This window comes from Notolepis coatsorum (assembly GCF_963971535.1).
Source record: "Notolepis coatsorum genome assembly, chromosome: 7".
Taxonomy (NCBI): Eukaryota; Metazoa; Chordata; class Actinopteri; order Aulopiformes; family Paralepididae; genus Notolepis; species Notolepis coatsorum.
Genome location: NC_140171.1, coordinates 125327785 through 125344223, shown reverse-complemented (window position 1 = coordinate 125344223; position 16439 = coordinate 125327785). Strand labels below are relative to the sequence as shown.

The 16439-nt window shown below is 43.9% G+C and overlaps 1 protein-coding gene across 1 annotated transcript in view; it reads left to right on the top strand.

Annotated features, from left to right (window-relative positions):
• The first annotated feature begins 8092 nt into the window (after positions 1 to 8092).
• gga1 (golgi-associated, gamma adaptin ear containing, ARF binding protein 1) overlaps positions 8093 to 16439 on the top strand; it is a 59847-nt gene continuing 51500 nt past the window's right edge. The window contains exons 1-2 of the mRNA XM_084318800.1: positions 8093 to 8136; positions 15102 to 15186. Of these exons, the coding sequence (XP_084174926.1) occupies positions 8094 to 8136; positions 15102 to 15186 (128 nt within the window). The 5' untranslated portion in view covers position 8093. The remainder of the gene's footprint in view (positions 8137 to 15101; positions 15187 to 16439) is intronic.

The window sequence follows — 16439 nt, the reverse complement described above, 5'->3', positions numbered from 1 at the left end:
TGAATGAATGAATGAAAACTTTATTTAACAGATTGCAGAATGGGTACAATACAGTACGGCTCAATACATACAATTGTTAAGGGGATGCAGACCTGAGAAAGACGTTTGTCTTGTTTCCATCAGGGTCCCCCATTTTCAATTCATATAGACATTTATGACATACACAACATACATGACATTTATGGCATAGGGACATATAGGTATTTAGTACTGATACATTTGTGACATAGGCGGTATTCAAATATACAGTACTGTTACCCCTAGATCCTGACAGAGTATATACATATGATGGGGAGGGGACTGTACATTAGGAGGGGGTGGGTGGGTGGGAGGGAAATATACATACGGCGGGGAGGGAATATATACATGCGGTGGGGAGGAGACTGTCTATTAGGAGGTGGTGGGGGTTTCACCCTTGTAGTTTTCAAAAATAGCTTTACAACCCATTTTCTTAAAAACCAAAAGCGAATTACTCATTCTTAACTGTATATCAGCATTGTTCCACAAAGCGCTTCACAGAAACCATCAAGCATTCACACTCACACAGTCATACACTACTGGTTGTGAGCAGCATCAGCAAACACAGCTGCCCTGTGGCAGACTGACGGAATCATGTCTGCTAATCAGCGCCAACCACCATCAACAACCTTCATAAATACATTCAACATTAATGGAATAGGCTAACTACCAACTTAGCTGTAGCAGTTAGCTGTTATATGCAATCACATTTGTTTAACTACGAGTAGCACATTTAGTATAGTATTGCAGTTTATCATAACAGAATATAGCAAAGCATTACAGTATAGTAATATAGTAGTATATATATATATATATATTCTTTCATTTATTTGCATTTATTTTAAATTTGTTGGACCTTATGGTGTTCTTGTTCTGTTCTTGACTTATTGTTATGTTTCTTCTTGACTTGTTTAAAGAAGACATGTACGGCCCATGGGGACATTAACGTGTGTTGTCGGGCCTTACAAATAAATTTGATTTGATTTGATTTATATATATTATAGAATAATAATATATTAAAATAACAGTATATAAAATAATATTGTATATTACTGTATACCAATATAATATAGTCTAGTTACTTTAGTATAATATAGTATAATTTAGTTATAGTATAATAAAATAAAAATAATACAATTATATAGAATAATACATGATATAATAGAACAGTGTACTATAAATATATAGATACATGTGTGTGTGTCTGTGTGTATAAATGAATGAACCTCAGTAAATATGTAATTTAACTGATATACACAACATTTATTTATTTATGTTAATTTAATTGTGTTTATGTTTTAATTTCTGCAAAATAAGTATGTACATTTTGTTTGGTTTGGTAAACATTGCGCTATGAACAGTCTATCAGTGTACTGTATGTGTGTAGGGGCAGGTACAATATTGAGCCTTCTTCTTCCTGTTCCTTTCGGCCATGGAGTTTAGTGGATCATATTAAGTCAATATGTACTGAAGACACTGTTGGACTGTAACAATTCCATGTACAAATAAATTAAAATTAAATGAAATGAAAATGAAAAATAGCTTGATCATTGATTGATGGAGTAATATGGGGTTCTTAACCTGATAAATCAAAAGGATTTATCTTAAAATAACGTATATTTTTACATCTATGCAAATGCATATTGTGGTGGAATTTTAGCAAAAAATTACCCAGTTGGAACTGTGAACGAATGCTTACTTGAATCAAGGATAGAAGCTGATAAGCTAAATGTATTATCTGTGTACAGAGTCTCACTTCAGTTTACAAGGTGTAGCTGAAAAGAGTTTAAATGCAGAGACAGGATACCGCATACCGGGGGTGGGGGGCAAAAATGCAAACCTGCCATTTCTAACTGGAAACAAGCTTCCTGTGTTGCCCTGGCAACGGGCAGTTTTATCATTATATTTGACGTAGCAGGATGTGTAGGGGACTGGAAGTAACACCTGTGTATCTCCTTGCATCTTTACGATATTTACATTTATACTTTGGCCCTTTGAGGGCTACCATGCTGATGTGGCCCTCTGTGAAATATAGTTTGACACCCCTGCCCTAACCCTATCAAAACAGCAGTCAAAGTGTATATTTTCAGCACTGTTTGTTTACCAATGGATTTTAAAATCTTCACGCGATGTACCGGTAAACGGACGTTTTAGACGTGAGGACAGGAAGCCGCCATGAAATCACTGTAGTCGTATTAACGTATTAACTAAATCATTTGAACAAAATAAAAAGCAGCAGCACTATTGCATAACTGAGTCATGTGTGCTATGGGGGGGGGGGGGGGCGGCAGTATCGGATGGGTATCGCGGTATCGTGCCATCCCTGGAACTGATACAACTGTGTTGTAGATGTTTATTGTTGGATTGTTTCATCCATGCAACTATGTTGGTGGTTATAGTCAACGGGGTAGTAGTTGACCTAGTTGTTAGCTTAAGCTAGTTAGCTGTGGTTATTTACAAACATGTAGATGAGACTAATCATATACAGATCGAGAACATGGCTAACAGTTGGGAATTCTAAGGTACATCTTATTTAAGCATGTAAAATGGCAACTAATCAATTCAATCAATTAGATTACCAATATTATATCAACATGAAAATTTGGAAGGGAACATAATAGTATTTTATTTTAGTATTTACTATTATAATATTAGTAGCCGATTAATTTGCAGCCCGTCCTAGGTTCTGATTGGCTCTCTAGGTTAGCACTTTAGCTTCTGATGCTGTGGTGGGCACTAGTCCTAACATTGCTAACTAAACTTTTAGTCAGAGAAAAAACGTCACGACGAGTCACAACTATTTACGTCCACGTGCTGTAAGGAATCAGGAATACGGAAAGCACATTGTCTTGTAATAGAATGACTGAAATCACTGCAAGAGCTAGTATAGGCTAGCTAGCCCTCATGAACCGGCAGACACCAACAGTAGAATATGCACTAGGCTACTGCATGCACCTGTCATGTTACTGTTGGTTTCTTCCACTTGAACTTCATCATCATTAGCAGCAGCAGCGGGTAAACATGTCTGTAATTTTAGAACATTGTTCTGCGTCTTTTACTAGCAATTTTAGTTTTTTAATTCTAGCTTTTTCAGCTCCACCCTTTCTTTTTTTGCATTCTCCATTTCTGCGCTTCTAGGCCTACTCGCGGTTGGGAGGAAACGTGAATCTCATTCACTGATGTCTCATGTCTCATTCAAGACTGGCTAACAAAAGCATGTCTTTCACTTAACACCAAGAAAACAGTGTGTATGATGTTCACAAAGTCACCAGTAGAGGTCACTCACTCTAATGTGTTTCTGGGAGAGGCGGAGCTGGACATTGTACATTAATTCAAGTATCTTGGGGTCACATTGGACTCTACATTGACCTTCAAAAAGTCATGTGAAGAAAGTGACAAACACAGTCAAGTTTAACATCGAAAACTTCAGGCAGATCAGGCCCTGCCTGCCAGTTAATGCTGCAAGGATGTTTCTGCATTCAATGATTTTATCACACATCGAGTAGGCCTATTGTTTTATCAACTGGTCTCTTTTATATGTCACTACTCTTACACCAATATAATTACTCTACAAAAAAGCCATAAAAGTATTTGATAGGAAACCAATTTCATTTCATCACTGTAATGTTTTAGAAAAACATAACATGCTAAGTTTCGAGAATTTCCAAGTTTTCAAATATACTTGCTTCATGTACAAGGTTCTGCATGGACTTGCCCCTCCCCCATTGAATGAGTTCATCCAACAGAAAGCAGACACTGGCATTACCACCAGGGCCATCAGTAGAGGGGACTGTAAGGTGCCTTTTCGGTATACTACCATTGCAAAAACTGTGTTCTCTGTTAAAAGTGGTAACTACTGGAATAGCCTACCAGTTGTGATTAGAGAGTGACCTACATACTCCATGTTCAAGACCCATCTTAAACTGCATCTTAAGGCAAACCAGAACTGTGATAATTTTTAATCTGATTTAGTTTATGCAACTTGTTTATTGTTTTATTGCCGGCCCACACACTGGCCCACACACCGGCCCACATAATGGCCCACACACCGGCCCACATACGGCCCACACACTGGCCCACACACTACACCGGCCCACACACTACACCGGCCCACATTAGTGGCCCACACACTGGCGCCCACACACTGGCCCACACACTGGCCCACACACTGGCCCACACACTGGCCCACACACCGGCCCACACACTGGCCCACATACTGGCCCACACACCGGCCCACACACCGGCCCACATACTGGCCCACACACCGGCCCACACACTGGCCCACATTAGTGGCCCACACACCGACTCACACACTGGCCCACACACCGGCCCACACACTGGCCCACATTAGTGGCCCACACACCGACTCACACACTGGCCCACACACCGGCCCACATTAGTGGCCCACACACTGGCCCACACACTGGCCCACACACTGGCCCCCAAAAAAAAAAAAAAAAAGTAAAAAAAAAGTAATTTTTTTTTTTTTTTTTTTTTTTTTTTTTTGACCAGCCCACTTTGGTCCCGGCCCATCGGGATTCGTCCCGAACGTCCCGATGGCCAGTCCGCCACTGGATAGAGGCCCAGGTAGAGAGACAGGAAGAGGGGCAGGTAGAGGTCCAGGTAGAGGCCCAGGTAGAGAGACAGGAAGAGGGACAGGTAGAGAGACAGGAAGAGGGACAGGTAGAGGCCCAGGTAGAGAGACAGATAGAGGCCCAGGTAGAGAGACAGGAAGAGGGACAGATAGAGAGACAAGTAGAGGCCCAGGTAGAGAGACAGGTAGATACCCAGGAAGAGAGACAGGTAGAGGCCAAGGTAGAGAGACAGGTAGATACCCAGGTAGAGGGACAGGTAGAGGGACAGGTAGGTAGAGGGGCCCAGGTAGAGAGACAGATAGAGGCCCAGGTAGAGAGACAGGAAGAGAGGTAGGTAGAGGGACAGGTAGGCCCAGTTAGAGGGACAGGTAGAGGGACAGATAGAGGCCCAGGTAGAGGGACAGGTAGAGGGACAGGTAGAGGGACAGATAGAGAGACAGGTAGAGGAACAGGAAGAGGGACATGTAGGCCCAGGTAGGTAGAGGGGCCCAGGTAGAGGGGCCCAGGTAGAGAGATAGGTAGAGGAACAGGAAGAGGGACAGGTAGGCCCAGGTAGGTAGAGGGGCCCAGGTAGAGGCCCAGGTAGGTAGAGGCCCAGTTAGAGGGACAGATAGAGGGACACGTAGATGGCCAGGTAGAGAGACAGATAGAGGCCCAGGTAGAGAGACAGGTATAGACCCAGGTAGAGAGACAGGAAGAGGGACAGGTAGGCCCAGTTAGAGGGACAGATAGAGGGGCAGATAGAGAGACAAGTAGCGGCCCAGGTAGAGAGACAGGTAGAGACCCAGGTAGAGGGACAGATAGAGACCAAGTAGAGGGACAGATAGAGGGACAAGTAGAGGGACAGATAGAGGCCCAGATAGAGGGACAAGTAGAGGGACAGATAGAGGCCCAGGTAGGGCCTAACAAAATGAATAGTTGGTTTCAGGTTGCCGACCGACCCTGCCGATTTAGGTGCGACCCAATATATTTTATGAGTTTTTAAAAAAAAATTATATAAAAAAAAAAAAAAAAAAAACGTTTTTTTTTTTTTAAGAATAAAGTTTCATAGAAATCTTAGTCAAACATTTAGTATTATGGATATTAAACATGCTGGCAGAGTACATGCATCCATGTTGTTAATTAAATAAATAGTCGCCGTGGGAAAGAATAAAATAAAAAAATAAAATAAAATAAATTCCCTACCTACCCATGGCCAAACTGACAACCAACCTGAAACCAACTATTAATTTGGTTAGGCCTAGAGGGACAGGTAGAGGGACAGATAGAGAGATAAGTAGAGGCCCAGGTAGAGGGACAGGTAGAGGGACAGATAGAGAGACAAGTAGAGGCCCAGGTAGAGGCCCAGGTAGAGAGACAGGAAGAGAGACAGGTAGAGGGACAGGAAACCCTTGCGAGCACGGGGTGAACATGCAAACTCCACACAGAAAGGCCTGGGAGATACCCCACCTGAGTACCTGGCATTGTGTTAACCTGATCCCCAAGCGGGAATCGAACCCTGGACCTTCTTGCTGTGAGGCGACAGTGTTTTTTTTTTTTTATCAAATTTTTTCTCCCATTTTCTATATTTTCTCCCATCCCAATTTCGTATCATCCAATTCAACCCTCCCCTGTCACGAACGCTGTTTCTTGCCTCCCACAAGCCGGCTGCAATGTGGACTAAGTCATACATAGCACAAGTCCCCTCCGGTACTTGAGGTAACAGCAGTCGCATCTTTTCACCTGCGTAGCTCGATCTCTCAGTGGCGAGGAGTAACGCGTGGGAGGCTCACGCTGCCCCCGACACTTCCTGATTCTACTGCGCAGGCGCACCAACCGACCTGTAGGAGTCGCTGTCCACAACGCCCGATCCCCACCCATCAGTTTCCCACCCCCTAATACGGCCAATGTGTATTAGTATGAACGACCAGCTAAACTGAAAGCAATGTGGAGCGCTGGGCTCGAACAGGCGAGCCCAGCGTCTCCGCATTCGTGGCGAGCGCCTTGCCCACTACGCCACGTAGCCGCCATCTGTGAGGCGACAGTGTTAACCACTACACCACCGGTCCGTGCAGACTGCAGAGGGACAGGTAGAGGCCCAGGTAGAGGGACAGCTCATTTGGCACCGGAGGTGAATACAGTCTAGTAGGGATGGGAGTGGGACGCAGTCCACCCCAGCAACACCATCATCAAGTTCGCTGACGACACCACCGTGGTGGGCTGCATCACAAAAGGTGACGAGACCGCGTATCGCGATGAAATAGAGCAGCTGTCAGCCCTGTGCAAGGATAACAACCTACAGCTGAACAAGCTAAAGACCCAGGAGATGATCGTGGACTACAGGAGGAAGAAGACCGACATACAGCCCCTGTATATCGACGGGGGATGTGTGGAGAGAGTCTCGGTCATCAAGTTCCTGGGTGTCCACCTGGAGGATGACCTGACCTGGAGAATCAACACCACGGCGATAGTAAAAAAGGCACAGCAGAGACTCTACTTCCTGAGAGTACTAAGAAACTACCACCTCAGACAAGACCTGCTTGTGTCTTTTTACCGCTGCTCCGTGGAAAGCATCCTCACCTACTGCATAAATGTGTGGTTCCTCAGCTGCACAGCCGCAGAGAGGAGGGCGCTCCAGAGCGTCGTCAACTCGGCCCAGAAGATCATCGGCTGCCCTCTCCCCTCACTGGAGGGACTATACAACTCCCGCTGCCTCAAAAAAGCAGTAAAAATACTGAAGGACCCACACCACCCAGGCAACAAGCACCTCGTGCGGCTGCGCTCGGGCAGGCGTTTCAGCGTCATGCCCACCCGGACTAACAGACTGAAGTTTAGTTTTTACCCCAGGGCCATATGTGCACTAAACTCAGCTAAATTTTAAAACAACAGCCTCCTTGCACCCCCCCCCCCCCCCCCCACCATGCACACGCACACACACAACATTAAGAGATAGTGCAATTATATTTTATACCCCCCTGTTTTATTAATATTATTTACGCCCCACCCTGTTTTTATATTTAACACTGTGTTTAGGACTGTTTTTATTCTTATTTTACTAGCACCTAGGGTTGCATTTTAATTTCGTTGTAACAACTGTAACAATGACAATAAAGATCTATTCTATTCTATTCTATTCTATTCTATTCTATTCTATTCTATTCTATTCCTCTGCCTGCGTCGCTCAGGGACTGGGATAAGCAGCCCTTCTTTGACTGCTCTGTTGTAACATGTGCTGGCAAGCCTGTCAATCTGGCATGATTTCAAGTTATACCAGTACTGCATTCTCATTTGGAATGTCAGTTTGTAATAAGCTCAAGTGTGTGTTGTATAACTTGTATTCGATCATAACAGGTCACCCAACTTACCCAAGTGACCCAACACGAACAGTGTATGGCAGACAGTATGCCCCTTTTAAATCGATGTGACATCCCAATCCCAAACAGCTATCTACGCGATACAAGGCAAAATAACGCGATAGTTGCCACATCAAATTCCCGAAAGATGGCGGCGGCTCCAGATGAGGCGAGCTTGGAGTCTCGCATCAGTAAGTCAACATACGGCGTCATTACACCTAATTTGGGACATTATGAATGGGGGTTAACATTAATTATATTTGTAATTTACATTTGCTGCTGTCAGTCAGAACCAAGACGCGGAAGAGTGTTCGCATCAGTCAAGAGAGTGGAGGATGTCATCAAACCTGAAAGAAGTGCAAGCTTTTGGTGCTACTGGTGCTTGGTTTTGTGGCAACCTCAGCTCACCCCCGAAATAATACCTGTCTATCATCATAAACAACTTCTGTCGAGTGTGGTCATAACCATTGTGTCAGTGTCAGACAATAGCTATGTGACGTTACTGCTTAGTAAAGTAGCTATAATATCCAGGCTAACTAGCTAGCTACATTTTCCTTGACCCAGTCAAACAGTGGCTTTTATGGTGCTGGATGTGTCACATTTTAAAGGGAAAATTCACAGTAAAACAGAATTCCTTTATGTTTCCCATTACAGTATCTTGCTGTTACCCATACTGTATGAACTTTGAACTGTTGCCTATACTCAATTTCTATACATATAACTCAATCAATTTATACCTACCTACATCACTGTCTACAACTGCCCTACACTTTAATCACAACTACTATAATCTACCCATATAGCTCTGTTTTGGTGTTTCCCCGGGACCCAAACGTACAAAAATACATCATGAATTGTAGTGCAGCGGACTAAGCGTCTGTCTACTACCACAGAGTGGGATCGAATCCAGCTGTGGTGCTTCCGGGTTGGCCGACCATCCATACTAACACAATTGGCAGTGTTAGCGGGTGGGAAACCCGGCGAGGGTGGGTCCTGGTCGTTGTAAACAGCGACTCCTACAGTTCGGTCGGGGCTCCTGCACAGCAAGGGAAGGATCTAGGAGAGGTAGTGTGACCTTCCACACGTTACACTCTCCCAGTGAGAGTCCGCGCTGCCAGGTGAAAAGAAGCGGTGGGCTGGGTAGTGGGTACACATGTGTCGGAGGAAGCATGTGATAGTCTCCGCCCTCCCGGACGCGTGTAGCTGTTCCGCAACAGTAAGTGACTTCCGGGGTAGGCCTGATTGGCCCCGACAGGCACGTGACGCGCAACTTTCTCTGCCGCGCGGCACGCTCCGCGGAGCCGAGTGGCAGAGCTTACGGAATTACGTAACCGTCCAAATACGCCATGACTCTCATTCGGCGCTATAGCTCACCTGGCAGAGAAGCGGTCCTGTGATCCTGCGGTCCGTTGTTGGTGAGTTCGAATCCCATCAAATCTTTTTTTTTTTACGTGATTTTTTTTTTAACGTGTATTCTTTCGCCGGTTAAGGTTAGGCATGGTTATGGTTAAGGTTAAGGTTAGGCATTGTTTCGGAGTTGGTTAAGGTTAGAACGGTTAAGTTTAGGCGCTGTTAAGGAGCTGGTTAAGGTTAGAGTTTGTCTTAGAGAATGGCAATATTCTTTCTATGGTTAAGGTTAGGCATGGTTAAGGTTAAGGTTAGGCATTGTTTCGGAGTTGGTTAAGGTTAGAACGGTTAAGTTTAGGCGCTGTTAAGGAGCTGGTTAAGGTTAGAGTTTGTGTTAGAGAATGGCAATAGACAGCCTATTTCCGCGCGACAGCTCTCAGCAGCCTCGTTGCGCGTCCTGAGTTTGCCGCGTCACGTGCCTGTCGGGGCCAATCAGGCCTACCCCGGAAGTCACTTACTGTTGCGGAACAGGTACACGCCTCCCGGACCGACGGCAGGGGGTAGAGTGCGCAATGACCAGGAAGGGGATTGGGAATTGGCATAACAACTAAGATTGGGATGGGAGAAAAAATGGAAAAAGAAGGGGGGAAAAGATAATAAAAAAACATACATTTATAAACTACTGATAAAGAACACAACAAACCATGAATTTCAAATGTATATGAAATGTATTTATTTAATTATAAAAGTACATCACAGCAATAATCAGAGTGTAATGTTAAGTTGCTCACCACCTCATAACATATGTACATACAATTTTGTAACCCTTTTAAAAACAAACATGTTCTACTCCTTTCTATTTCTCACCCCTTTTTCAACTCTCCATTTCTTACCCCCTCCCTCCGTCCCTCAACCTTAAACCCCAACATTGAGCAACATTCTGATTTAATTTGTACTGACTTATTTAAAAATTCTACTGACCTGACATGCTAGAAGGGGTATAATATTTCATCTATGGCACAATGAAATCTAATGAGAGGTATGTGGCTGGTTGACGTTTTCAACCAGCAGATCTATTCTGGGCTTGGTTTTTGAAAGTGCTATTATGAGGTCATGCTGAGCATTTAGTCTGTTTCTGTATTTGTTTTTCAGGTATGCTAGAGTAGAAAATCCAGATTCACATAAGTATGTGGTGCCAAACTGAATCAACACATCTACAGCTTAAAGAAAATAAAAAAATATATATATATATTTTTTGTTTTACTTTTTTCTTGTTTTCTTTTTTTAAATTGGCGACCCAATAAAAACGGGTCTGCGACCCATTTTGGATCACGACCCAGAGTTTGGGAAACGCACATATTACAGCAAATCTCACAATGGTTTCGACGCATTTCAGAGGAAAATGTAGCAAAGCGTGTTTCCACTTGTGCGTGGATCGTTAAAATAAAGCTTCGGAAATGAATGGGATGATAATCCAGCATCATTATTATAGATGTTGCGTGCAACATTGAATAGATATGCTGCTGTACATGCCAGGCATAATATTGCTAAAGCCTAATGGAATGCAGCATATTTCTCTGCGTGTGTACAATGATGTTACCTAAGACTTCTTTCGACAAGTTGGAACTTTGAAAAAAATTGCAATATTACATAAGTCGTATACCTGAGGTGATTTTCCAACTGACAGAAGTTTGTGCACGTGTTGTCATCAGCACGGAGGCACTTGCAGCGAGAGTCCCTCATCATGGGTACCGCGGGTTCCCCCCGGTGTCGCGCCTCTTTCTCTGGGCGTTACCCAGGCCGTAGGACACGATGCGTCTGGAGGAAAAAAGAGTGTATAATTGTTAGCGATCGGGATCAAACTATTAGTGGAAAAACGATTACCCACGCGGTTTTTGTCTGCACGTTATAGCGAAGGAGTCAGAACTCACTCTGCCGTGTTGTTGACCCATATAATATCCAAGTAGCAGAAGTAGATGCACTCCTTGTCCATGAAAGTGGCGCAGGAGCATCGTTTGGTCCGCACCGGCGAGGAGGCAGCGGGGGTCTCTCCGGTGGGAGCCGACGTGACTGCAATAGGGAAAATGACATTAAAAAAATAAAAAATGCATACTTTAAAACTTTTTCATGTCAGCTATTTGGAGATAATTGTCTATGTGATGGCTAGATGTCTTGGTTTTCTGTTTAAATTATTACATTTCATTAAATAACAGCATTATATAATAAAAGAACATCTCGACATTTTAATCTAATAGCCCACATTGGGGTTATTATTAGAACACGATTTGCATTTAAATGGTTAAAAGCAACTAAAATATCCACAGGCTATATAAATACTCCTTGCAAGAACTTACCTGTCTGCAGAATTCCAGAGTACATCATTGATAAAACGGGGAATAAAATGAGTACATCCATTTAGATTATTATTGCTTATTTTATAGTTCCTTGCGTCTCTGAAAGGTAATCTCGGGATGAAAAAAGAATCCTCAAATCCACTGGAAAATAAAGCGAAAAGGCTGGCGATGCCCTTCGAGCGTCTGTTTGAAATACAAGTGTGTTCACAGGAGCGCAAAGACTTCACTCTGGACTCGTTCTGTCAGTGGCCCCCCACGCATGCAGCCCTCTCTCTTTATATACAAGCACTCCCCCACCTCACCTCCTCCCCTGCAGTCGCGTGTATACAGTTTTTGTCCTTTGGCTTTTCTCGCAGACAATGCTGTTTGTTAAAATCGTCACTGATAAGCAACGTGGAGGCAGAGATAAGAAGTTAGAAAATTCCCAGTGAGGTGGTGAGGAGGGTGAGGAGGGTGAGGAGGGTGAGGAGGAGACACCGGCCGGGTGCTCCAAAGTTCCAATTGGATTGTCGGAAAAGCAGTTGCAGTAATTGCACAGCAGATGGCAGTCGAGTATTGAGTTTAAAGTTTAGTTTTATTTGTCAGATAAGGTACATGTACATTGCAGTGGAATGCTTGGTTCTGTAGATTGTGCTTCATACAGTAAAAAAAGGAAAAAGAATAAAGACCAAACACTATACAAAATATACAATATACAAACTACAACTACAAACTAAAGTACAACATGAAGTACAAAATGCAAACAAAATGCTAAATGCTAAAATTAGGTAGGGATGTAGTGCAAATATTTGAGTAATAAATAGATAAAATATGGTGTCTAAAGTGAGTGTTTAAAGTGAGTGTGTGCATGTGGATGTGTGTGCAATGTATGTAGATGGATGGGCATAGTCATTGAGCATCCGGAAGTATAGCAGACACTACCTCTCCCACCAGTTTGAGGGTAATGGATTTAAACGTGTTCTCATATTCAGTGGAAACTAATCTAAAACGTGTTTACCTACTAACTACTTGCTACATCACAATGGTAAGTAGATGAATTACATATTAAGTACTGTAGTAGCTTGTCAAACTAAACCTACTTTGAAAAAGTAGTTCAACTACATCCAAACTATTGTGTGAAATGATCACAGTCTGAGTCTGGGGAGACTGGGGTTGGTTGGCACCATTTTGGCTCTATGCCATATTACTGATTTATGTGAGAATATGATGATATGATAAATGAAAGGTTGAGGTCTCTGCATTTTAATGTCAGAAAATGTTTTCTAAAATTAAGTGATTCACGATTAAAGTCATGTTGTTTACTTGTGCTAACCAGCCCAACATGGGGTTGGTTGGCACGTGTTAAGGTGTGGTTGGCACGTGTTATGGGGTGGTTGGCACGTGTTATGGGGTGGTTGGCACGTGTTATGAGGTGGTTGGCACGTGTTATGGGGAGTGGTTGGCATGTGTTATGGGGTGGTTGGCACATGTTATGGAGTGGTTGGCACGTGTTATGGGTTGGTTGGCACGTGTTATGGGGTGGTTGGCATGTGTTATGGGGTGGTTGGCACATGTTATGGGGTGCTTGTCACATGTTATGGGATGGTTGGCACGTGTTATGGGGTGGTTGGCACGTGTTATGGGGAGTGGTTGGCACATGTTATGGAGTGGTTGGCACATGTTATGGAGTGGTTGGCACATGTTATGGAGTGGTTGGCACATGTTAGGTAGTGGTTGGCACGTGTTATGGGGTGGTTGGCATGTGTTATGGGGTGGTTGGCATGTGTTATGGGGTGGTTGGCTCGTGTTATGGGGTGGTTGGCACATGTTATGGGGTGGTTGGCATGTGTTATGTGGTGGTTGGCACGTGTTATGAGGTGGTTGGCATGTGTTATGGGGTGGTTGGCACATGTTATGGGGTGCTTGTCACATGTTATGGGATGGTTGGCACGTGTTATGGGGTGGTTGGCACGTGTTATGGGGAGTGGTTGGCATGTGTTATGGGGTGGTTGGCACATGTTATGGAGTGGTTGGCACATGTTATGGAGTGGTTGGCACATGTTAGGTAGTGGTTGGCACGTGTTATGGGGTGGTTGGCATGTGTTATGGGGTGGTTGGCATGTGTTATGGGGTGGTTGGCATGTGTTATGGGGTGGTTGGCTCGTGTTATGGGGTGGTTGGCACATGTTATGGGGTGGTTGGCATGTGTTATGTGGTGGTTGGCACATGTTATGAGGTGGTTGGCACGTGTTATGGGGTGGTTGGCATGTGTTATGGTGTGGTTGGCACATGTTATGGGATGGTTGGCACGTGTTATGGGGTGGTTGGCACATGTTATGGAGTGGTTGGCACATGTTATGGAGTGGTTGGCACATGTTATGGAGTGGTTGGCACGTGTTATGGGGTGGTTGGCATGTGTTATGGGGTGGTTGGCATGTGTTATGGGGTGGTTGGCTCGTGTTATGGGGTGGTTGGCACGTGTTATGGGGTGGTTGGCATGTGTTATGTGGTGGTTGGCAGTTGGTACGTGTTATGGGGTGGTTGGCAGCACGTGTTATGGGGTGGTTGGCACGTGTTATGGAGTGGTTGGCACGTGTTATGGGGTGGTTGGCATGTGTTATGGGGTGGTTGGCACGTGTTATGGTGTGGTTGGCACGTGTTATGGCGTGGTTGGCATGTGTTATGGGGTGGTTGGCACGTGTTATGGCGATAATGGCGTGGTTGGCACAATGTTCAAATGCTCAGGAACCCCCCCTTATTGTCAATGTACACAGGAAGGCCATATATTCCCTGAATGCCCCAGGTCTCTAGTTTGCGGTTGTAAGGTTTCATGAGGCTGTGATTATCCTAGAGGTCACAATAGGTAATTTTATACCCTGGGACCTCAGTCTGCAGAAATATTCAAATACACATTTTTAGATTAGGCAAAAATAATATGTTTGTGCTGCACGCAAATAACTGAATGGTTTTTGCCCAAAGCTGCATGGGATTAGCATAAAGTGGGCATGTCTGTAAAGGGGAGACTCTATAGAACCCATTTTCCTTCACATATCTTGAGGTCAGAGGTCAATGGACCTCTTTTGAAAATGTGCCAACCAACCCCACTCTGCTCTCTGCCGTCCTCAGTTTGGCCTACAGCATCTAACCGTGCCCGCTCTACTTCAACTGGATCTGAGTGGTTCTCCTGCCCCCTGGGGAGTGTGACCTTCTTGGACCATCATCTATTAGACAGTTCAATTAATACTTGTGAACATAAAACGCTTCTTTCCAAACTAGGCTGTGATGTCAAGAGACTACATCTGAATCTTTTCCACTGTGAATTGGGGACCGACTTTGTGGACTTAACTTTTACAAATGCAACATTTATTAAATACGATTAACCTGACTGGTATACATATATTATACACAGAATATAAAAAGTTGTTGCAACCAACATGTTGAGGTTGACAATGTGTCTAATTGTGTTTTCCACGCAGACAAGGCCACCAACCCTCTGAATAAGGAGACAGACTGGGATAGTATCAAGGGCTTTTATGAGCAACTCAACAATGAACCAGATGGGTGAGACAAGGACATATTTTGTTTCACAGAATTTCTCTCTGTGCTTCACCACAAGCTACTATGTACACTTCTGTATCCCTACTGCTGCCTGTCATTGAACTGAAAACAACTTAACGGTTCACATGTATGTGTTGCACGTTTGGGGTGACAAACTATGTCATATTTGTTTTTGTTATTTCAGTTGTATTTACTCACAAAAATGTGTAGCATCTTTCTGAGAAACTGGTACCTTTTCAGAATCGGCTTTATTGTCACACCCCTATTCTGTTAAAGCATAGAAGAGTGAAATGATTTGTTATTGTCTCCTCTGCCTAGCAGCAGCGTCAACACAAGTAGTACAAAAAGAAGCAATACATTTTTTGCAGCATGTAAAAAAAAAATAGCATTAATTTACAATACAATGTAGTCACTCACAGTGTGTGCAGAGTGGCAGTAGAATCAATGATGAAGTAGCTCTGGCTCCTTTAACAAACAGCGTGGGTGTAGTGTGTGAAAAACAGTAGTGTATGCAAATCGGTAGCAGAGACGGCTTTAACTCAATCCGGGTTAACTCGGGTTAAAACTTTGACTCAAGTCGGGTTAACTCGCCGACGCTTGAGTGCCAGACCCGAGTATAGTCAGGTTTTCATCGTTCTTTCTTTTATTCGATATTTCCATTCATTACAGGCACACGTACATCTGGGAAAGATGTCCGTGTCACAAGCCATTGTCACAAGGAAAGATGAAATTACCTACCTGGGTTCCATCCTAGAGGCTAATCTTTCCTGTGACAAAATGGCATCCAATGTAATAAAAAAAGTCAACCAACGAACTCGATTCTTGTACCGGATCTCCTCTCTGGTAAACAAGAATACCCTGAAGACTCTGGCAGGAGCACTCATTCAAGGGTACTACGACTATGCTTGCACCTCATGGTACCAAAGCACCTCAAAGGCACTAAAAACAAAATTACAAACATCTCAAAACAAACTGGTCAGACTACTGCTTGACCTTACTCCTAGAACCCACCTCACCCCTGCCCACTTTGACAACCTAGGATGGCTTAGAGTAGACGACAGAGTACAGCAACTTGCAATGGGCCTGGTCTACAAGATACACTACACGACCAAGGTACCCATGTACATGTCAAAATACTTCCCAAAGCTGTAAAGGAATGTGAATCACTACCCACTTTCAAAACCACTCTCAAAGAACACCTACGGGAGACTGCAATTCAAAACTGGCCCCTGCAAATGTCCTAACCCAACCCCCTC